The following is a 24,531-nucleotide window of genomic DNA, read 5'->3' on the forward strand; positions in this document are numbered from 1 at the left end:
AAACCATAAACTTTTTTCCAGAAGCTTTTGCATTTTGTGGTACAATGGATTAAACGGTGAAAGAGAAACATCCCTTTTGGGATTCATAAAGACAGTTTTCAACTGTTGCTTATATATTCAGCTCTTTTTGAAAAAAAACTGTAAATTGAGTATTCATGTTCAAAAGGCAAAAACAATCCTTACCACTATTGGAATAGCTGTGTTGCCTGTGGTGATTTATGGCACAGAAACTGGTATTCAAATGTCTTGTACTTTTGTGTCTTAAGCTGTTGCATGTTACATATTTTTTATTTCCTTTATCCTCTCTTTTTTAGGTTTTCAGGACAAATCAGTGTGCTGGCGAGTTTGTTGTGACCTTTCCTCGTGCCTATCACTCTGGATTTAACCAGGGATATAACTTTGCTGAAGCTGTGAACTTCTGCACTGCTGACTGGGTCTGTTCTTTTGTATATATTTGCTATGTGACTTCTGCAAGTGGTGTGTTAGTAACTTAACTACCTGAACACTCTTTTCAGTTAAATAGTGTATTTTATATTTATAGTTCTTGGGACAGCAGTTAGAAACTGAGGGAAGTTTCATTTTACAAAGTAATTCTAATTTTAGGCAACTTCAAACTGAAACTTTGAGCACATGTTCTTCCTTTTTAATTGCTGGTTAACCAAAAAGTGGCACAGTTCCTTTAGCTGTGATGCCACTTTCTGAATTTGATACAAGTCTGTGTCCTGTCTTGAAGTGCTGTTGTCATTTGAATGTTGGAGATAGGCTTGTAACAGTCTTTGTTCCTCCTTTGTGCCAGCTCATTGTTCCTTTTAATCATATTAGTGCTGTTCTGATAGCTGTGCCACATCAGTGCAAAGTGGATTGTTCAGGAAATTGTCAAAAGAGTGTTCTGTTACTGTCCAAGGTTTACAGTTGGAAGTTATGATATCATCTCTAGTTTATCTATCTCTAGCTTTGTTTTCTAAACTACAAATGGAAATTGTAGCCCTTTTTCAGGGACTTTTATTCTTTTAGCAGAAAAATTGTCTGCAGGACTGGCAGTGTGTCAGGGCTCTTGTTCTTTCCTCCAGCACTCATGATGGAATGAGTGCAGCCTCTGTGAAAGTTTTGGTTAACTGTAGGAATCTTAATGTTAAATGGCTATGTCCAAGCATAGTAATATTCCAGAGGGGAATATATTCACCTTAGTGTAGACCAGATGACTTCTCTTTGGTGCCAGTTTCTTGCCACTGGAGGTAAAAAGAGCTCAGGACGACTCTTAAACTTTTGTTTCTACATCAGGTGCATAAGGTTATGGAAGATGCCCCTCCCCAGCACTGATACCCTCTCTGTCCTCATCTGTGACATGATTTAAGGTTGTTAGAATCTTACTGAATACAGGGGAATGATTGGCATCTGACTCCATTGATTCAGAATGCTGAACAATTGCTTTATTAAACTACATTACATTATACTATATTATATTAAAGAATACTAAAAGGATACTCTATTATACTATACAAAGATACATACTAAAGGAAAGCATTGAGACAGCCAGGACACAGTTTTGACCCAATAGGCCAATTAATATAAACAACCATCACCAGAATTCAATTAAGAACTCCCTTCAAGTAAACAGTCATATTCCACATGGTCAAAAACAGGAGTAGCAAGTAGAGATAAGAATTGCTTTCTCTTCTCTCTGTGCTTCTCCAGGAAAAAACCTGAGAGAGAGAATTATCTCTCTCTCTGTTCAGAGAATGTGAATGCCACAGAATTTTCTCTGTCCCATCAAAGACAGCTCTTAGTTTGTCTTTTCCTGGTGTTTCTCAAAGGAAGGAGAATGGGAGATGAGAGATGATTTTTTTTTTCCCCCTCAATGATGGTGATGTTTCTGTAGCTCCCCATTGGACGCCAGTGTGTGAGTCACTACCGCAGGCTGGGACGTCACTGTGTTTTCTCCCATGAAGAGCTGATCTTCAAGATGGCTGCAGATCCAGAGTGCCTGGATGTTGGGCTGGCTGCCATGGTCTGCAAGGAGATGACTCTGTTGATAGAGGAGGAGACACGCCTGAGGGAGTCTGTTGTACAGATGGTGAGTAATAAATGCTTGCAAAAGAGCTTTCTGCTTCCCTCTCCCCCTGCTTGCATTAGAATTTTTGAGCAAGTGGCTAATTCTTCTTGTCAGGGAGTGTTGATGTCTGAGGAAGAGGTGTTTGAGCTGGTTCCAGATGATGAACGTCAGTGCACAGCTTGCAGAACCACGTGCTTCTTGTCAGCTCTGACGTGTTCCTGCAATCCCGAACGCCTGGTGTGCTTGTACCATCCTTCTGATTTATGTCCCTGTCCCATGCAGAAGAAGTGTCTAAGGTACATGGGATTTTTTTCTCCCTACTTTACTTCCATGTCTAATAGTTTGCTGTAGCCCAGTGGCCAAATACATTTGGTCACACTTTTTTTCTCCTTCATTTAAGGAGTATTTTTATCGGCTTTGTTTCTTGGTTCCTAGGCAAACAGGTGTTGTACATGTGTGGTATTTTTGGGGTCCCCTGTTATGGGGAGGAAAGATGAATCTGACTCTATGTTCTTAGAAGGCTAATTTATTATTTTTTTATATTATATCATATTAAAGAATACTATACTAAAACTATACTAAAGAATAGAGAAAGGATACTTACAGAATGCTGAAAGATAATAATGAAAAACTTGTGACACTCTCCTCAGAGTCTGACACAGCCTGACCGTGATTGGTCATTAAGTGAAAACAATTCAGTCATTTGGTCATTTGACCATCACATTTGGTCACTTTGGTCATGACCATCACAATTGGTCATTAAGTCAAAACAATTCACATGTTGGATAAATGATTTCCAACCACATTCCAAAGCAGCAAAACACGCAGGAGAAGCAAATGAGATATTGTTTTCCTTTTTCTCTGAGGCTTCTCAGCTTCCCAGGAGAAGATTCTGTAGGGGGATAGAATATAAGAAAATAAAGATAGTGTAGAATGTAATCTTACCCCTAAGGAGTTGCAGCTGGGCCAATTATCAAAGATTAGGAGCAGGCCTGAGTTTAACAGGCCACAGCTGTAACCAATGAGAAGAAGATGCTATAAAAGAGTGGGGTGGCTGGGTGAGAAGGGAGCTGGAGTCAGTTGGTTACTTTGTGAAGAAGAAAGAGTCAGTGCTCTGAGGAGTTGCCCACAAGAAACACCAAGAAGTTATGTGATAAGGAGACACCAGTATGGAATCCCTGGAATAAGATGACAACAAGAATCCTGGGCAAAGGATTTTTCAGAAAATATGATAGTGACATACATGTTCTGTTTTTCTAGCCTTGCTGTAGCTGGAAAAACTCAATATTATTAATATCCTGGCTTTCATGTGGGCATTAAAACTTTTTCTGTCTTTTTCCATACTTTCAGGTACCGGTACCCACTAGAAGACCTTCCTTCTTTGTTGTATGGAGTGAAGGTTAGAGCACAGTCTTACGACACTTGGGTCAGTAGAGTTACAGAGGCTCTGTCTGCCAATCTCAACCACAAGAAAGGTCAGACTTCTGTCATTCTTTATAGGCTGTCCTGAAACTCCTGCGTGTGTTCTGTCTTCTCATTAGCATTGTGCATTTCAAATTGAACTATGCTGTTGGAACCTTGTTTGAAGGCCATTGAAGCAATCCAAAATCTCTTTTTCTGCGTACAAATTATTTGTGTGCTCTTATTACAGATGTGATTGAGCTGAGAGTAATGTTGGAGGATGCTGAAGACAGGAAATACCCGGAGAACGATCTTTTCCGCAGGCTCCGAGATGCTGTGAAAGAAGCAGAGACCTGTGCTTCAGTAGCACAGCTGCTTCTGAGCAAAAAGCAAAAACACAGGTAGGACAGGCAGTTTTTCAGTACTTTTCATCTGCCTCTTTGTTACTTCATTGGACTTGGAAGAGTTAAAAATCCTGAGGTCTTGCTATGTGCAAGCTTCTTTCAGTGTTTCCTTCCCTTAGTGCTGTGACTCACTGGGAGGTAGGGAGGGGTGGAGGCAGATAAAGTGGCACAAAGGGCCCGAAGGTGGGCTTAGCTGGAATGTTATAAACATTCTACTTTCAGCTGACTTATGTACTGAAATGTGAAATCCTTTGGAGAAGTTGTGTTTGCTGATGAAGTATTTTGCTGAACATGTGAGAGAGTTGTAGGGAGAGACAGCTGGAGGTAGAAATGTAATGAAAGTAAGTTTTGGCTTTGGGTGTTTGTGACAAAAGGATCTAGGGGAGCACAGCAGTACAGAGAGCAAAACCAGTCCATAGTTTGAGCCAGTCTGGTACTTTTTGGGAAGGACTAAGGGAGGCAGTGATGTGTGATTGAAAAGTAGTGCCTTGCCTCAGTGACTTGGGGCAGTGTAACTCCCTTGGTTCTCTGTGTTGCCTACCTTGCCTGTGGCTGCCTCAGCATTACTCTGTCTCCTGGCCCTGCCTCAGCAATCTGCTGGGTGTGTTCTGCTCTCCTGAACTTTCAGGAGCATGTTCTTCCTTCTATCCTGTATGTTTTTGTGCACTGAATAATAAGTCCATAGAAAATAGCTCAGTGAGGTGACTGTAATTCTTGTGGCAGCATTTGTACAGTAAATTTATGTAGTTTGTAGTTCCCCTGTTGAGGATACGATTTGGTTTTGTAGTTGGTTGTATTTCTTGCCTGTGTGGCTTTTGTGTATTACTTAAGACATTTTGAGAGAGTAAAAATTAAATACCTTATTAATTATTATGCCCAACTTTGCTACACAGAACATAATCCATTTGTCATAATTGCTTGAATCTGAACACTAAAATGTTATTTGCACTACAGATCCAAGTGTAACAATCTGTTCTAACTGGAAAACTGTTACAGAATAGAGAAGCATTTTGTCTGTATTTGGAGGCTAAAGAAAGCTCTCCTGATTGTTTTTTATTGCTTGTAGAACCTCACTGCCACAGAAGTATTACTCACTTAGAGCTCTGATCCAGGTGAGGGAGACAGCATGACAGGGGTTGCATTGCCCTGTTCTAGTGAAGTATAATTATTTTGATAGCTCCCAGGTGTTTCTGGTCTGGTGCTGCTTCCTCCTCTTCCTCCTGCTGTTGGAGTATGACAGCCTTCTCTCAACAGTCCTTCAGTTGCTGAGATATATATATATATCATTATATATATGAAAGAAGACATAACTCTTCAGTTAGTTATTTGGTGGGTTTCCAGAGCTACCCCAAGAAAGACAAGGGATAGAAGGATTTGGCCACTTTCAGTGTCATGTCTGTCTAAAGATAAAAGAATTTTATGAGCCCAAAAAAAGCACTTGTATATACATTTGAGGGCTGTTGTATGCTAACTAAAGATATTTTACAAAATTGAGGTTTGAGGAAGACCTTGAAACTTCTTTGAACAGTGCTAGGCAGTGTAATTAAATGGCCATGTTCAGCTGCTTCTGTAACATTTATGTTCATATTTAACACCTGGAGAAGGATCACATTTACAGAAAGGATGAGGTTATTAAAAAAGCAAATTAAAAACAAGTGCTCAAACAGAGCAATTTAGCAGGGGTAAATGAAGCAATGAACTCATGGTCCAGTGTAGCAGAAGAAAATCTGTGGCTTATCCATCTCTTTTTGAATAAACCCCAATAATGGATAATGTATAGCTGTGAAGTTCTGTCCAATATTCTAATCCTAGATCTTTACCTTTTCCTGGAAGTTGCAGATTTCCACATGCAGGGATAGTTGTACCTTTTTGTGCAGCATCTCATGCTCTGGCAGTCTGTGGTTGGACTAAGGCCAGAATGCCAGTGTGACACTGCTGAGTGTCCCCCCACTCAGTTTTGTCCCTTGGAGCCCTCCACCCCTTTGCCCTCACTCAGGGATTTTGGGGGCACAGCAGATCTGCTGCAGCCACTGCTCCTCATCACTGTCTGTTGGAGCAAATCAAAGCCTGCAGGATTACTTATTCCCCTCTGAGGTTTAGCTGGTGTGAAATTATATTAAATCATTAATCTAAATTTTACATTTACAACATTATGTAAGTCCATAGGATAAGATAGAATTTCTTTTCTCTACTATTTCTCTAGTATTCAAATGTACATTAATTAGCAGGGAACAGCGCTTCAGTATTTGAAATCTGTTATACTTGGGAAGTTGTGCCTGCCAGTGATCTGTACACCAAGTATTTAATTTATGCAGTGTGTCACTTTTAAGTCTCTTACTCCATTCAGTGGGCTTGTTACGCTTGCTTCGAGTGATATTTAATGGAAATGTCCTTGCAGAACCTGTCCCAATGAATATCAGTCCTCTGTTGCAAGCTCAGTTTCAGCAGTTCTCTGGCTACAAGAGAGAAAAAGCACTGGATAACAAGACTTGTGTTCAGGGCTTTTTGCTGTTACAGATCTCAGCCTTCTTTCGGTGTCTGGCACACAAGACAACTTCCTGTACTGCCTAAAGCAGACTTTATGGGGCTATATTCTTCTACATGTAACAAACTCAGTTTGAAACTCACCTAGACAACTGTACCCTGAAGGGCAGGGTAAATGATCCTGAAGGGGCTTAGGGGAATTGTATTAAATTTTGTTTTCAGGATTTTGAAATCCTTGTTCAGTTCGCATTACATTTTTCTTTTTGAGTTCTTAGGTGATTAAATTAAATTTTGGTGACTTCTCAGTAATTCTGATAGATAATTTCTGTCACTGATCATCATCTTATCTCTCACCTGATATTCAATCATGCCCATTTGTACAGCAGAGTGAGCCAAGACAGTGGAAGGACACGGACCAAGCTGACAATGGAGGAGCTTAAAGCATTTGTGCAGCAGCTGTTCAGCTTGCCCTGTGTCATCAGCCAGGCCCGACAAGTGAAGGTAAGTTTGCATCTGCTCCTCTGATCATGTTGTGCCTTTGACTTTGTTCTATTTTGTGGTAGTATGTTTTTTTTAAACAGACAATTTGGCCTGGTGTAGAGGATGAAAAGGTTCTGATGTAAAACATACGTGCACTTTTTCCAGTGCACCCATGGTACAACAGGCATTGTCAGATGTGGTGGTGCAACTAAACAAAGATAGAAGATCCTCTTCCCCTGTCACTGTCTGTCCAGACAGCCCAGTTCTAAATCTCTGAACGAGTGACTCTTGTTCCATCATCATTAATGCTCTCTGTAGAGCTTTATGTTTCTGGCTAAGTCCTATCCTTTGTATGTTTTTGTAGAAACCTCTGAGGGTTACCCTGGTGTGCTTTTTCAGGGCAGCAGGCAAGCAGTGCCACATTGTTAGTTATTCCATAAATACATCTCAGCCTTGCTTTCCAGGCTACAGCATTCTTAATCTGTATGCATGGCCTGCATTTCTTGCCCTTCATATATATCTTTGCACCTGTCTCTGGATGAATCTAGACTAATAAGTAATCCAGATCATACTGATTCCCCTGGCTGCCATTACCATTCATCATTCTGGCATTCTGCATCATAGCAAGTGTTTTCAGCAGCAGTCTTAATTTGTTTCTCTGTCACTGGTGATGAAATACTAAAGTGTTTCACCTACTAACCAACTTGTAGAAAACTCCTTAAGAAACATCCTTAATAAAGATTTTTTGCCTAGAGAAATGCTTCCTGAGGTGTATGTTAATCACTTATTAACCTGAATGCTCTGTTTGTACAGTTTTTCATGTGTTGTCTAGTACTAAATAGAAGGCCAAAAATCCTGTACATTACCATAGGTGCAGCTGCTGCTGTGTAGCCATACAGTTTAAAAATCAGGGTTTTTTTAGAAGGCCCCTTTTCCATAAGTGTTTGTTAGTGTTTATGTCCTATTCATGAATTTTATATAAACTTTTCCATGATAGTTCAGTGTTGATAAGAGAGACTTTACATTGGAATTTCTTATTGCTTATGTAATATTGGTATTTTTTTCTGAAAACAATTTCTTTCAGAAAACCATAGGGCTCTAGTGTGCATGTTTGCCAGGCTTGTTGATACTGTCTTTGTCCTTCAAAGGTGTTCTTTAACCAGTTTGCTGGCATCTAATGAAGTGGAAAGTGCTTTCTCATCCTCATAGGATAGGATGGTTTTACTTCACTTCTTTACACACACATTAGTATGTAATTACACATATTATTAGTATTAGTAAAAATACTTACTAATATTTATTAATGAAATGTTATCATCATCTATTAGGTAGACATGCAAGATTGTTCTCAGAAGAGCTTTTTTGTTTTTAATGTACTTAAAACTTGTTTCTAATTAAAACATAATTCATAGATGAGAGGGCTGCAGGCATATAATTAACTCTTAACAGTTTTAGCTTGTATTTTTGTCTAATGCCTTCTCCCAACTAGTCCATCTTCCCCCACCCCTCAGCATTAGGAAGGAATCTGGTTCTAGTTCAAGTACTCTGCCTATGCATGTGCATGCTCTTGAAGCCTCAGCATAATCACTAGTCAATAAATAAATAATTATCATTTTTCTGATTACAAACTGTAGTCTTTTCATTTCTGAATGAAGTCAGATAATGATCATTTATGCCTAAGCACTCACTAGCTTTTAGCATGGCATTTGAATGCAATTATCCATCATGATGAATAGCGAAATAATTGTCATGTTAGATGATGAATATTTTCTAACACAAAAGGCATTGTAATTATTAAACTGTAATAATTTACTGTTGCCACTATGAAGCATTCAGAGTATGTACCCTAAATCAAAATCTTTATAGTGTAGATCTTGTTTTTTCTTATAAATACCTTCTGATTTTCAGACAGACGTGAAAAGCAGCATCAGCCAAAAAAGGCAGTAAGCTAAGGGTTAGGCAATGCAGGGTTTGCTCCTCGTTGTGCCATTGGCTTGCTGTCAGAAATTTCTGTCTTGTAAGAGACTTGGGGGTGAATCTGTGGAGTATGCTGGTTGAATGTCCTTGAATGAGTCTCCTGCAGAGATTCTTTTCTGTCTGTTGTCTTTGATTTTTTTTTTCATTGCAGTGCCAAAGCATGAGGATGAGGACAACTGCAGCAGTGCAGTTGGATTTCTATGAAATTGTCTCCTTTAATAAGGGGGTTTTGCATTTTCATTTCTTTCTTTAGTGCAATAAATCTCTGATGCTTATAAGTGGTAGTACTGCTTTAGGGAATATTACTTTCAGACTTCACCATTGTTATTTTTAGGACCTGTGGTATTCATGTTCTCACACATTTCTGGCTTGTTATTTCTCCTCAGCATGTTTTTTTTTCTGCTTTGTGTTGCTGTCATTACTGTAATGCCCCTGACACTATTGAAATGATGACCTATTTGCAGAAATCCCTCTTCTCTCCACTATTTTAAAATTAATATTGACTGGGCAGTGCTGAATATTCTGTTTTGTTGGGAACTGTTGTCATTTGCAGTTGTAGTATTTTAGGTGCAGAGTTTGATGCAACTAATATGCCTAGGGCATGAAACATTAGGCCATCAAATAAGTTTAGATGGTCTGTTACTTAATTTCTGTCAGACTTGATGGCTTATGACAGCTAGCTGGCATTGTGTGTAGAAGCTCAGACTGATGATGTGATCATCACATACAGATTTACAGCTGGCTGATCCCTCAGTTGCATTTTCTTTTGGATTCTGTGGGTGTTTTTTCCTAATTGATTTGTGCTGTATGTTACTTCAGAATCTGCTCGATGATGTGGAAGAGTTTCACGAGCGTGCTCAGGAAGCCATGATTGATGATGTCCCAGACTCTTCCAAGCTGCAGGAGTTGATAGACATGGGCTCTGGCCTTTATGTTGAACTTCCTGAACTGCCAAGGTTGAAGCAAGAGCTGCAGCAGGCGCGGTGGCTGGATGAGGTGAGGTCCACCCTCTTGGATCCCCAGAGAGTCACCCTGGATGTGATGAAGAAGCTGATTGACTCTGGTGTGGGCTTGGCACCACATCACGCTGTAGAAAAAGCCATGGCTGAGCTGCAGGAGCTGCTCACAGTGTCAGAGAGGTGGGAGGAGAAGGCCAAGGTCTGCCTGCAGGCCAGGTGAGTGTTCCTTTACAAACTGTTCTTACAGGCCACACACTTTTGTGTTTCTCTTCCTCTTTTGAGATGTGAGGTGAAAAGTTGGGCCCTTGAAGCTGTAGTTGACTTTCTTATTTTGTTGATTTTTTTTTTTAACCTCCCAGCAGTTAGATTGTTCTAGAGTAGGATTTGAGATTTACTTGCAGAAGTGTTGATTCCCTATCATGTTACACAGTGGCAGGAGACTCAGGCTTTGTATGTTGCTGCTGTCTTTGCTATTTATCCCTCTCCACACAGAGCTCTGACTAAGCTACCAACAAGAGACAGCTTTCCTGGTATTCAGGGTTTGTGATGTTTGCCATTCTAAGCTTGATTGTGCCAAGCCCATCAGCTTTCTCACCTCCTGTTATTTGGTAGCCTCCAAGCATAGAGCCATGGTGTCCTACCCAGCAGGGTAGTGGTGAAGTTGCATCACCAGCCTCTCAAATTTGTGCCTTTAGATGACTGGTATTTTGAGAGAAGACTGGAATTGGGTTTTTCTTACTCTAGACCACGCCAAAGTATGATGGCTCTGGAGGGCATCGTGAACGAGGCCAAGAACATCCCTGCTTACCTGCCCAATGTGCTGGCCCTGAAAGAAGCCCTGCAGCGAGCTAGAGACTGGACAGCCAAAGTGGAGGCCATTCAGGTAGGGCTAACAGCAGGAACTAGACTATTCTGCTTGCACTCTTGTATTTGGATGGGTCCTTTATTCCTAGCACCTCTCCTCACAAAGATGGTCTAAAGAGAAGCCTTGTTACAGCTTTTAAATGTGCTCACCAGAGCTCGTGTACTTGATTTTCTTTTTGTGCATTTGTTTTCCCCACTGGCTATCCAATTTCTATTTCCCTTCCTTTTATGTATTTCAGAGCAGGTAGAAAAGCCAGCAAATTCATTATGATATGGTATTTGGTTTTGGAGCTGTTCATCATGCTGTCACTGAAAATATTTGGCTGCAGCAGAGGGTGCTCTCAGGTTTTCAGTTTGGGATCTGCCTGTGGAAATTTTGTTTTTTATGGAAATCTGTTTTTTTATTTTCTCCCTAAAATGTTGCAAGGTTTGATGCCAATGGTGGCCAGAATTTTCTGAAAGAGATGAATTAGTTCAGTAACCTCCCCTTCTATTGGTCTACCCACATGACTTGGTTCCAAGTTCTGTGATATTTGTGGGTGCTGGTCACTGAACTAGAACTGCTTATCTTATAACAGGTATTGTTGGGAGTTGAAATGAGAATCCCAGTAGATTTCACATCAGCCCTTATACAACTCTTGCTGTTAAACAGACAGCATTTAGATAACTTTCTGGAAATGGAATGTTGTCTTACTCCCTAAGCCAGCTGGCCATATCAAAATGACTGTTCAAATAAAAGCTGTATGAGAGAAGTGTTTAAAATAACAGTAGATTGAAACACTGCCCTCCTTTCCTTTCCTATGGAACTCAGTTTTAGGCAGTGACAAAGTAGTGTACAGCTTGAAATTAGGCTGGCAGCTGATTTAATGGTGGAATTGTTGGCTTAGAAAAATTTGTTTCACCCCAGAATGGGAGCAACTATGCATACCTGGAGCAGCTGGAGAGCTTGTCTGCCAAGGGCCGCCCCATCCCGGTGCGCCTGGATGCGCTGCCCCAGCTGGAGTCCCAGGTGGCTGCAGCTCGTGCCTGGAGGGAGCGCACAGGAAGGACCTTCCTCAAGAAGAATTCCAGCTACAACCTGCTACAGGTGAGCAGCACATAGTGCCCTGTCAGAAGAAGGGAAGAAGACACTGCTCTGTCAGAAATTGGTCATGATGGCCCTTGGTTTTCTGGAGGGAAGAGCTGGTTCAGTGACACTAGATTACAGTTCCTTTTCAGAATAGAATATAATTTCAGCTGTTCTTGGGTGAAAAGAATCAAAAAGGCAGAAAGTCTGTTTGGTTAGTCCTGTTTTATGTATAGACAACCTCATCTCTTACTTGTGAAAGAAGAGGGAAAGTAAAGGGTTTTTTTTTTTGTCGATGAAGAAATGTAGGCCTGAAACGGACACAGACCTCTCTCAAATGCATAAATGTTTTCACTTGCCTCACTGTTCAAATGCTAAAAAAATAGATTAGATATTTTATAAACTGTTTAACTATAAGAAAAAAAATAGTCAGCTACTGTTTATTTCACTTCAGTAAATGTAGTGACTGTCCTTGTTTTAATCAAAATCAATCCTGTTTGAAAATCTGTCATATCTACTTGACAGACTTCCCTTTTGTAAGGAAAACAGTTCCAGTTCAGCTGCATTCTCAGAGGCTATATTTTTATTCTCTTATGTTGTTGTTAATTCTCTGAGGTTTGTCTTCACTTTTAGTGAGCTGTCCAAATCCAGACAGAAATCCCCACTCTCTGACTTTCCCTAGTGCTGTATGAACTGCAGTAGTTTCATCTTGTGTCTCAAAGGGGGGGGTACTGATGTTTAATGTTTTCCAATGGGATTTTCCCTATTGCAACCACTCATTTTTGTTCACTTTGTGACACATTCTAGATACAGCTTTTTCTCTGTATTCTTCTGCTTAACTAGTTATTTAATATGTTCTGGTTTTGCATTTTCCTAAATGTAGCAATTTGAGCTTTCCTATATTGTATTTAATTTGCTAGATTATATATTTAAGTATAAATATATGCATTCCAACTAGTCATGATGACTTAAAGCTTTTATTCTTGTCCTTAAGAGTGCTTTTCAGCCTCTCATATTGATATTGAAAGGCTTATAGTGTGCTTTTAGGGGTTTTTCAGGCATCAAATTGCTGATGTAAATATGAAAGAATTTTAAGACTTGATTTATAGAGGCCCCTTATTGTATTTGCATGGTGCCCCAATGAAGGAAAGAAGGAATGATGAATCTGACTCCATGTTCTCAGAAGGCTAATCTATTATTTTATAATACTATATTATATTAAAGAATGCTATACTAAACTATACTCTACTAAAGAATGCAGAAACAGATACTTAAAGAATGCTAAAAAGATAATAATGAAAACTCGTGACTCTTTTCCAGAGTCTTGACACAGCTTGGCACTGATTGGCCATTGAGTCAAAACATTCACATCAGAAACCAATGAAACAATCTCCAAACATATTCCACATGTGAGCACAGCACAGGAGAAGAAAATGAGATAATATTTGTTTTCCTTTTTCTCTGAGGCTTCTCAGCTTCCCAGGAGAAAAACCCTGGGCAAAGGGATTTTTCAGAAAATGTGAATGCCACAGCCTGTGAAAGGAATGTTGAAGTATGGATGTCTAACTGCATGTAGTGTTTTGGTTAGCTATATGCATGATAGTATAATCTGAATAAATTCTGTAATTAATCAGAAAACACAGTGGCTTTCAGTTTGACCTGCCATGTCACTGGTTGCTGATCACATTTCAATTCCATAACTATAAGATACTTTTCTCCTTATCTGTTTATTCTCTTTTTCCTATCATTAGTTGACAGGTATAAGAGGGGTTAGATTGCTGAGTAGTTCTTGTTCCTTGGTGTCACTGTTGTCATTCCTTGATGAGATGTCCCTGACAGGCTGAGTTTCCTTGTGGTTCCAGGTTCTGAGCCCCCGGACTGATATCGGTGTTTATGGGAGCAGTAAGAACAGGAGGAAGAGGGCAAAGGAGTTGATGGAGAAGGAAAAGGAGAAAGATCTTGACTTGGAATCTCTGAGTGAACTGGAGGATGGGCTGGAGGAAGCCAGGGACGCTGCAGCTGTGGTAAGGAGCGGTGAAAGGTGGTGTCTCCTGCTTGTGTGAGCTTAAGTCATCTCTAATCTGTAGAAATTCCTGGGAAGAACCGATAAATTAATTTCGCTTAAAGAGATACTTCATAATGTGGTGTTTGACACAAGAATGTAGTTCAGCTTTAATTGCAGTGAAAGTAGAGTTCAGAGTGAAACTGCTGGTATTTAATACCATTGGGTATGTGTAAGACTTAAATGCTCTTGGTTTAGTATCTGTTGCTGCTCATCTGATGTTAACCTTTATTGAAATCATGTGGAAATGATGAGGTGCAGCTCTGCCTTAACCAGGACCAACACATATTTGGTTAGGTCAATTTTGTGATCAGCCTGCAAATGCTTGGTCATGGACACTGGGCTGGAGGGAATGTTTTATTTGGTTCCTCTTTTTTGGAGGATACTTATGCTGCTTATCAGAATAATTTGCTGACATCTGGCTGCCTTTTCCCTGGTAGCAAAGAAAATATATGCAGGGTCATTAATATGGCTTGTACACAATCCATTTTACTGTAGTATGTTTGGTTATAGTTACCTGAATGGAAACATTAAGGAAGTGCAAGTTGCTTCAGGAGATATGTGGTCACTGAGATGCTTCTGAAACTGTGCTCAACTCCATTGTCTTAGTAAATAGTTGAATGGAACAGAGCCTGACTTCTTCTCTGGAGTCAAAACCTGTTCTTCTGGTGGCCTCAGGACAGATTTAATTATAAACTTCAGAAACTTTGTGGATATTGAGAAGGTTATCTAAAGTTTACATAGCATTTCTACCAGAAGGACTCTAGGGAGTAATGAGCAACTGAGGAGAAGGTATCTTAGATAAAGTTTTAATTAGATCATGTAGTTCCTAAATTTTGGGCTAGGTTTAGATCTCTTGATCTGTTTGACTTGGCTGGATTTTTTTCCTTTTCCTGTGTTAATAAAATTAAATCTCTCTTAGCTGTGAAATTCATGACATGTTCTTGTCCTTGCTGGGCAGGTGGCTGTGTTCAAGGAGCGGGAACAGAAGGAAATTGAAGCCATGCACGCTCTCAGGGCAGCCAACTTGGCCAAGATGACCATGGTGGACCGGATCGAAGAAGTCAAGTTCTGTATCTGCCGCAAGACAGCCAGCGGCTTCATGCTGCAGTGCGAGCTGTGCAAGGACTGGTTCCACAGCGGCTGCGTGCCCCTGCCCAAAAGCAGCTCTCAGAAGAAGGGCTCCAGCTGGCAGGCCAAGGAGGTGAAGTTCCTGTGTCCCCTGTGCATGCGCTCGCGCCGGCCGCGCCTGGAGACCATCCTGTCGCTGCTGGTGTCCCTGCAGAAGCTGCCGGTGCGGCTGCCCGAGGGGGAGGCCCTGCAGGGCCTGACCGAGCGCTGCCTTGGCCAAGCTCTCCGTGCTCAGCCAGCGCATGGTGGAGCAGGCAGCTCGTGAGAAAACAGAGAAGATCATCAGTGCAGAGCTGCAGAAGGCAGCAGCTAACCCCGACCTGCAGGTAGGGATGGGAAGGCCTTGCTGTTCCCTCTGCTTACTCTTAATTTAGTGTGTCAGAATGCCTTGTTTTCTTGGAGAAGGGTGAGGGGAGGGCAGTGAAAAGCTGAGGATTACACATGGTAAAACTTCTTACTTAGAAGTAAGTGAAAACCTGCTCTGCAGGTTTTGGCTGGCTTCTGTTGGGTTCATTGCTGCTCCAGGAATAGGTCTGTTCCTCTGTACTCACTGTCAACAGCAACTGCTGAAGTTGCTCAGAATTTAATTCTTTCTATACTGTTGACTTCTAAGGGTTGTTTTTTTCAGTTTTTGACACATAGACATGTTCCAGTGTATTTTTAAAAAGATACAGATCATTAGCATCGTGTGTGTAAGAAACATCAGGTGAGCTGGAACAGCTGGGTCAAGGCCTCAAAATGTGTAAAACAATTGCCACTTTGGTGTCCAAATTCTGTTTTCCTCTTCACAGAATCCAACCTCTCAGTATTTATAACTTCTCATGGATTGTCATTCACAGGCATTTGGTGTCTTGTTAGTGAATTTCAGCAAGGGATGTAGTCAAACACTGATAATTCCATAGCTGACCTCTTCACCTTGAGAGTGAGGTCAGGTCATGTTGTGGTGAAGAAGCTGTGATTTGTAGCACTGAAGAACAATATCTAGATCTTTCCAGTCACTATTATTAAAAAACAGGTAATCAGAATCTAACCAAACGTTTTGCTTGGATATTTCACTATCTTTTTTCACATCTTGCTCTAACTGGTCTCTTTTGTGATGTCCAGGCAGTTATCCTCAGGCCAAAAGAACCACTGTTTCCTTGTTAATAATTCTTCAGGTTTTACAGATTTTTCCTGGAAATTTTGTTTCATTTCCATATTCCATTTTTTTAGGGGCACTTGACAAGTTTTCAGCAGTCAGCCTTTAACAGAGTGATAGGGAGTGTGTCCTCATCCCCACGGCAGACTTTGGATTATGATGATGAAGAGACAGATTCTGATGAAGACATCAGGGAGACCTATGGCTATGACATAAAGGTAAGTAATCCAGAGTGGTTTGTTTGCATGGAATAAATACAGAACACCTGTCTTTTATTAATTCATTTTTTCCAGAGTATTTACTGTATTTAAAACTATCTATAGATATTCTGCCCTAGCACCTGTAGCAGAAGAGGAACTTCTTGATTTTTATCTGAATGTCCCCATTCTCTCAACTGTTGTGAAGTTGTTTAAAGTTTTTATGTAAAATTTCCAAAGTCCTTTCCACCTTTTGAATTTCAAAAGATGCCTTTTAATGCTGAGGAAAAAGATACACTTACAAAGGGATTTGTACTTATAACACCCTGGAGGATGAACATTGTCTTTATGCCCCATTCAGAGATACCATGAGTCATAAATAAAAGTATCTGTATGAAGAGCTCTTGGAAAGTTTTTGCTACAGCAAAAAGATTAGCCTTCAGAAACTGCATGCTGTGTAAGAAGTTTCCTGATGCCAGAGCTTTGTTCATGTTTTCATACCTTCCTCTTCATTCAGCCCTTGTATAAAGCAAGTACATGTGTTCTATTTTGGAGTGTGGAGTTTTTTGAGACAAGATGTCTGGATCGTGTTGTAAAATTAGTGTCTGGATTCAGTACAGAAATTGTAACTGCAGTTAAATTTCTGAAGTGTTTTATCTAAAGAAGAACTTCCATGAGAAAAGGCAGTTGTGGAGAAAACCATGTGTTTTTAAGGTATTGAAATGTCCTTTTGAAATGTGTAGAGGCAAAGACAATGCCACAGTTTGTTCTTGAGCAGTGTTTTCTTTTTAGTGATAGTGTCATCTCTGCCTTTCAAGATGCTATCTTAAAAGACATGTAAATTCTTCTAAGGCAGATATTCTGGTTTATAGAGGGAGCAGTACATTCTCCAGGTATGATGTGCTATAATCTTCTATTTTAAGTGTTTTGTTTCTCAGCAGTCTGATGCAGATACAGAGATTTGTTTTGCACTGCCCTGTGAAATGCCAACCAGAATACATTCCTGTTGGGTGCTACGGCTTTTAATTAATTTAGTTTTATATATAAAAATAATTCCCAAAACTGTTCTTTGCATCAGGGGTCTTAATAAGGCATTTCTGAAGGATGTGGCATTTTCTGAGGCTCAGATAAAACATGTCAAGAAAGATGGCATATGCTTGCCAGGATCTCAGGGTTTTGCAGGAGCATAATTTCATTTCTTTAATGATTCTACTGTCATCATTTAGAAATCTCATACTTAACCCTTTTGATTTGGATGTTCATCATAAAAAAATCTGTTTAAGCAAAACTGATAGAGACCAGAAACGTGTTCTGTTATGTCTACTAAGATGGTTGGAATAGAAGACAAGTTTTCAAGCAACCAATCAAATTCTTCAGGTATAAACTAGGAGACACAAGATTTTAAAAAACCCCAAAACAGAAAAACCCACAGCCAAAGTTGCTCAGAATTTAATTATTTCTGTACTGTTGACTTTTAAGGGTTGTTTTTTTTCAGGTTTTGATACATAGATGTATTCAAGTGTGTTTAAAAAAAGATACAGATCATTATGCATAGTGCATGAATTTGCTCTTGTTGTGGACCCTGTAGAATTAATCCTGAATTCCTAAGGGTCTATAGACTGTATTTTGAAAACCACACTCTCTGGCTTCTCAAATGCACAGTTGTTACAGATGTAGATATGAAAATATGATCTGTTTGATTATATGTCTCTTAATTAAAACATGGTTCTTGCCAGTAAATCTTCATTAGGAGCGCAGTAGCTAGATTTTTTGTGAAGTTTGTTCCAAGCAGACACATTAAATGGTTAAATAATCTGTAATCTGTTTTAATTTTTTGTCTTGTATTTTTTTTCTCATTTCTTTGCACTGGTGTTGTCTATGGCCACTAATGATGATTTAAAAAAAAAATCAAAAATTTACATGTTAACCCTGAACTTCTTTTAGTGTAGTACAATAAGATACCCATAACAAGGTATTGTTCAAGATATAAATTCTTTACTGTGTAGGGAGAAATACCTTCCTCTTTCTTTACTGTGTAGGGAGGAATACCTTCCTGAGTATATTTATTTTACCTTTTCATTTGGGCAATTTAAATTTGAATTTCCCACTTGTAGTTCTGTACAGAAATCATTAGTTTGTATACCACTTCCTTTTAAACATACAACTAAAGGCCACAGAGAGAGATTACCATTCTTGAACTCTCTTTTTATGTCAGAAAATGACAGTGTCTTGTCCAATACCATGAGCTGTTCAGTGTCCTACTCAACACACTGAGATGAGCACAGGCCAGTGCTATCAGTACTCTGTTCATGGAAATATTCATGACAGCCCTCTTCTTTCAGTGTTTAGTCCTAATTTAAACTGATTTAACACTGCCATAAAAGTACTGATCTCAGGGCAGCATTTGATTGCCATTATCCTGCTATTTCTTGCTGTGCTGGGATGCCCTTTTTTTCCATACCTCTAAAACCCCAAACAATTTCTTTCTGTAGTCACTGTAATTTAGTCAGCATGCTCCCTGCTTTATGGAAGATAAAGTCTTCATGGGCTTGCAGTCAGACTTTTCAAGCAAAATAATAAATTATGTAGGCTAAGAAAAAGCATCTTTTCATCATGTTGACTTTTGAAGACCATACTTAAGGTGCTGAGTGAGGAAACTTGTCAAGTGTTTTTCATGCATTAGCTGTAAATAAACTGACCCTATCTCCAGAGTTCCTGTATTCATCTACCATGTAAGTAGGAATATAATTTTTACCTTTGATCTTGGTATCTCTGATGGAGTGCTTCAGAGGAGGGCTTTAGGAGCAGCAGACTGCTCAGTCTTAGTAGAATTGACTTAGAAGTAGGTATTTTCTGGATTCAGATGTTGCATGTTTTCTATGTGTCTTTTTCAGGACAATGCCAGTGTGAAATCCTCCAGCAGCTTGGAACCCAATTTGTTTTGTGATGAGGAAATCCCCATTAAATCAGAGGAGGTGGTGACACACATGTGGACTGCTCCCTCATTCTGCGCTGAACACGCCTATTCCTCTGCTTCTAAAAGCTGCTCTCAAGGTATTTGCTTTGTATACATTGAGGTAAAACTAAGTAGATAACTGGGATGAGCAATCAGTGAGGAGTGGAACTGCTCTGTTATCCATATTAGCTGTACAGGATATGTTGTCTGGAGGAATGTACAGCAGAGTTACATTGTAGTTAGCTTCCTGCTATTTGATATATAAACCTGTGCCAATGTGTTTTGGTTGCTACTATTTCCCACCTTAAAATGTTGTAAAAAAATATCTAATTTCTTTTGGTTTTGATCTCTTATCTTTATGTGGCTTTGCCTGGGGAGGTTTAGATTGGATATTAGGAAAAATTTCTTCACTGAAAGGATGCTCAGGCACTGGAACAGGCTGCCTGGGGAAGTGGTGGAATCATGTCCCTGCAAGGGTTCAAAAGCCATGTGGGTGTGGCACTTGGGAACATGGTTTTGTGGTGGGCTTGGCACAGACTCGGTAATCTTGGGGGTCTTTTCCAGCCTTAAGGATTCTGTGTCTTTGCTCTGTCTGACAGGTTCTAGCACTCCAAGGAAGCAGCCTCGCAAGAGCCCGCTGGTACCTCGCAGCTTGGAGCCCCCTGTGCTGGAGCTGTCACCTGGAGCAAAAGCTCAGCTGGAAGATCTGATGATGGTAGGAGATCTGCTGGAGGTATCTCTGGATGAAACTCAGCACATCTGGCGCATCTTACAGGCCACTCATCCGCCCTCTGAGGACAGGTTTCTTCATGTCATGGAGGTAGGGAACTCGAAGAAATACTCTGGTGTGGAACAGAAATCCCACCACGTTCTGTTGGTGGATTTATATAAATATGATCTTGAATAGCTGAGTGCTCAGCTTGTCATGTTTGTATTTCACCTGGAGAGAGTAGTAGATTACAGAAAACAGCAGAATAAGTGATGCAGAAATTCAGTTCTTGATCACTCATGCCGCAGCACTGCCCTCCACAGTTAACCATATTTAGAACAGTTTTCTCAAGTAGTTCCATATGCAAACTTTATTTTAGAAGATAACAGATTGAGGGAGGAAACACTCCTCTTGATTGTGCCTGGAAACAGAACTAATCTGCAAAAGAGTTACAAGAAACATTTAGGAAGATGAAAAGTTACCTTATATAACATGATACTTGTATGTTACTGAACTTTGTTACTGGGGAAAGCATGTTTTGATAATGCAGACAATGAGATTCATATTCTTCCTCAGAATAACACAGACATAGCAGTTTTTTATTGATACACTGTGAAGATGTCCTGATTGCTTTGCTGAGCTGCCAGTGGATCAGGCAGGTTTATGTGCTGCTTCTGAGGTCTAGTCAAAATCACTTTGCTACATTGATGCAGAGGGCAAGGACTGTGTGCTAGGAGAGAAGCCTCTCTTGAAGTTTCAACTCAAGCTGCTGGATTAAGAGCCAGAGTGGAACCCTTTTTTATCATCTGTCAGCTGCAGTTAGGGGTCAGTTTGACCATGTGGATTATATGATGGCTTGTTGGGTTATGAGCTGTACAGGAAGAACATGAGATGCTGGTTCTTGGCTTTTTGTACGGCAATACAAGATGGAAGGTTGCATGCTATGAACAATGAGGGGTCTCATTTTGTGTGTGCCATACATGCACCATGGGTGAGTTAAAGTGTTGCCAGACTGCATCAGTCAGAAGTGTGGAGTACAAAACTGCTCCTGCCTCCCTGTTCTGCTGCTTTACCACCTTTCAGCCCGAGTATGACATAAGCTTAATGTTCTTTCAGTGTAATGGTTTTGGCAGGGAGTTGATTGAAAAGCAGTTTTAATAACAACAAATAGCAATTTATAAATAACATGCCAGACTGTTATATTAATAGTTGAGCAAAGCTTTTTTCCAGGGGAGTGGGGTGAGGAGTGTAGAGTATGTGTACATTACAGCTTTTTCTGGTTAACCTTTATGAATACTTGCTTGACCAGAACTGCTCATTTTGAATTGAATATATTCTATGTCTGTTTACATACAAAATAAGTAGACTTCTTGTGAAATAATCTGGAGAGGATTTGGTTTTGGGTGGAGTAGCTATATTAAGTAGTGTACAGTAAACACTCTGTACTGGTTTATAGTATGTTCCTAATCTATTAATAATTAAGGTTAAAGTATACAGCTGCATTGACTGAAATCAAGTCAGTCCCATTTGTACAAAGGACTACACAAGTGAATCTTTCAGGTATAAATGGGACTTGTCACTGTGAGTGCTACCTGCAGGGGCAGAGCTGGCCAGTTTTAAACCCCACTTGTGATGTCAATCTGTTACTTAAGAGCTCTTGGTGACACCAGCATATTTACAATGTCTGCCAGTTTGGAAGCCATTCAAATAATGGATGTTGCTTTCTCTTCTTGCTTGAGTTGATGATACATTTTAAGAATTCACCATTTACTCTTTCTTAATCTCCAAAACAGCAGTTGCTTTCTCTTGAAAATAATTACAGGCAAGACTGACCTCGGATGAAAAATAAGCATCTAACAAATGATTAATTTTCTCAACTTCTATTAAAAAACAGTGTGAGAAGGGAGTTGTAATTATTGCTTCTTTTGCTTTCTTACCCTTGCTGATAGTTTACTTTTTCCACTGGGTATTTTTGGCTGATTGTACTTTGACACAGTTGATAACACTTAGGAATTTTTTATAGTATGGTGAAAATGAAGTTAAGTGCTTTTTTTGTTTAGAATTTCTAACAGTATGTTGTTGACTAGATTTCTTCATGCCATATCAGGGTAAAGGTAGAGCTAAGTACATTTCTCAGACCTCAGGTTTGCAGGAAACTTGTCTTTGAGTAATATATGTATCTTTTTCTATGAAGGATGACAGCATGGATGAAAAACCACTGAAAATGAGAGGGAGGGACTCTTCTGAGAGGAAACGGAAACGAAAACTGGAGAGAGCAGAGCAGTTCTTTGGAGATATGAAGCAAAAATCTAAAGAGCTGAAAAAACTGGAAAAACCCAAGAAGAAGAAGCTAAAACTCACTATGGATAAGACAAAGGAGCTGAACAAGCTGGCAAAGAAACTGGCTAAGGAAGAGGAGCGGAAGAAGAAGCGAGAGAAGGCAGTTGTGGCAAAGGTAGAACTGGCCAAGGACAGCACAGAGAAAAAAAGAGAGAAGAAGGTTCTGGATATTCCTTCCAAGTATGACTGGTCAGGAGCAGAAGAGTCAGATGATGAGAATGCTGTGTGTGCTGCTCAGAACTGCCAAAGGCCCTGCAAGGACAAAGTGAGTTCCCCCTTAGTTCTGTCACAGGCACTTGTGTGCTAAGTCAGAACCCCTGTGCCAGGTGATATTTAGGTTGAGCAGCATGAGAAACCAAAGTGGTGTGGTTAGAAATGAGAGGTGATTGAGTAGTACTTGGTAGGTACATGGATTTAGCAGATTAAACTGTAGGACTTCCTTATTCTCTTAGGTACTTCAAAACAGAAGATGGAGAATTAGAATCTGGGAAAAGATACTCTGTTTTGGTTGGGAAGTTTAACTTCTTCAAGCTGTGTAATTTTCTGTTAACTGTGTGCAACATGCATTGGCTGATTCAAAGGATTAATTCTTTGATTCAGAAAGAAATGTTTTTAGCTTTACTGTGTTCCTGAGCAGGAGTGGGATGTGTGATGTTCCTAAATGAAATAGATTTTCTGTGTTTCTTGCATAGACTCTGTGAACAGTGATGTTGCAGGCCAAGTGATATACAAACTTCAGTGGTTCATTTTGCTTGTTGGAGATAAATAATCAATTATTTTCGACCTGATTGGATTATTACAAAAGAAACTTGATCTGCCTCTCTCTGTAGTACTGCCTGTCATGACTGTCAGCTTTTAACACAGACTGATGATCAAAAATATTTTCAAAATGTTTTTTCTGTACTTTTCTACTTTCAACAGGGGAATGCCATACTTGTCAAAAAATGGCAGATGCAGGAATGTAATGACTGAAGCTGCAGCTGTTGATATCCATTACTAATCACTTTGGAAAATTTGTTCAGGAGTAGTTGGCTACAAACCAAAGTAACATCTGTATGACGATCATGTTTCTTCATTTTAAATAGGTTGCCACTACTGTTGTTTTTCTGATACAGTTTTACATTCCCCTGTAAGTGGAAAGCAGAACTCTACAGCAGTAACAATTTTTATAGCTGTACCAGTGGATGCCATTAAAATGGAGAATCTGTGTTTCTTACCCTGCAAATTGGAGATTCTGTCCACTGACTCCAATTAACATGTACTTTTATTCAAAGAATTACAGAAATCAAATAATTAATCTTTTTTCCTTTCTGCATTCTAACTCATGTTTTGTCTTTTCCAAATTGTTCCTACAGCAGATTCAACTCAAAGTTTGTATTGTAGCTAAAAGTTCTCGCACTTGGGACTTACATTTACAAAGTTGCTGTTTGATAATGCAGTCTAAGAGGGTGTGTTTGGAGACTCTCACCTGTGCTGAAATAAGCATCCCTGAGCATTTTAAATGTGTTCTAGCACATCTGAGGAGAGCTGAGTCGTCTTCCTCAGGAGTAGTAGAGTGTTGTTGCAGTGTAAGGATGCTAGAGGGGCAAGGTTTGTTGGAAAAGTTAGTTTCCATTAAACTGAACTAGCTGTTTAAACAAGCTCTGTAGGGGCATTAATTTTTGCCCCAGAGCTTTTATATTCTTGGTAGCTCTGGTAGGTTTAACAGAGGGTATTTTCTTCACAGAAACTGTGCCTGTGTGTCCTTCCTTGTAACAAGCTGTGTGTTGCTCTCTTGCAGGTGGACTGGGTGCAGTGTGACGGGGGCTGTGATGAGTGGTTCCATCAGGTGTGTGTTGGGGTGTCCCCAGAGATGGCTGAGAACGAGGATTACATCTGTATAAACTGTGCAAAGAAACCCCTGCAGGGGCCCAGCAGCCCTGCCCACGCCTCGCCTCCTCCCTTCCTCCTGAGCTACAAACTACCAATGGAAGATCTCAAGGAGACGAGTTAGCAACTGCTCCATGCCCAGAACTTGTTGGGAAATGGACCACTGGAACCCTTCAGAAGGAGAGGGGTTTGAGGCTGATGTAGCTCCTGAGCTTCTCTTCCAAGGATGTACAGACGTGCAGCAGAGCTGGTCCCTTGGGTGCTGCTGCCTTCCTTCCTGCCGTGGCGCTGTCAGGGCACAGAGGCACCCACTCAGCTATGCACACCCTGCCTGAGGAGCAGCTCCAGCCAGTGCTTCCTGACCTGAGTGTTTCCATCTTGGAGTGTGGCTGTTGCTCTCCAGGACTGAGCAGACTCGAGGCTGTTAGACACTTGAGGGTG

General features: G+C 40.2%; 1 protein-coding gene across 1 annotated transcript in view; it reads left to right on the plus strand.

Annotated features, from left to right (window-relative positions):
* The window catches only part of KDM5A (lysine demethylase 5A), a 46,228-nt gene extending 22,014 nt beyond the window's left edge, over positions 1–24,214 (plus strand). The window contains 17 exon segments of the mRNA XM_031057007.1: positions 315–434; positions 1,880–2,074; positions 2,168–2,349; positions 3,404–3,528; positions 3,705–3,855; positions 6,729–6,843; positions 9,619–9,974; positions 10,503–10,641; positions 11,530–11,709; positions 13,551–13,712; positions 14,712–15,088; positions 15,090–15,207; positions 16,094–16,237; positions 19,111–19,270; positions 19,772–19,992; positions 22,076–22,486; positions 24,002–24,214. Of these exon segments, the coding sequence (XP_030912867.1) occupies positions 315–434; positions 1,880–2,074; positions 2,168–2,349; positions 3,404–3,528; positions 3,705–3,855; positions 6,729–6,843; positions 9,619–9,974; positions 10,503–10,641; positions 11,530–11,709; positions 13,551–13,712; positions 14,712–15,088; positions 15,090–15,207; positions 16,094–16,237; positions 19,111–19,270; positions 19,772–19,992; positions 22,076–22,486; positions 24,002–24,214 (3,369 nt within the window).
* Positions 24,215–24,531: the final 317 nt, after the last annotated feature.

This window comes from Geospiza fortis, unplaced genomic scaffold (assembly GCF_000277835.1).
Source record: "Geospiza fortis unplaced genomic scaffold, GeoFor_1.0 scaffold10, whole genome shotgun sequence".
Taxonomy (NCBI): Eukaryota; Metazoa; Chordata; class Aves; order Passeriformes; family Thraupidae; genus Geospiza; species Geospiza fortis.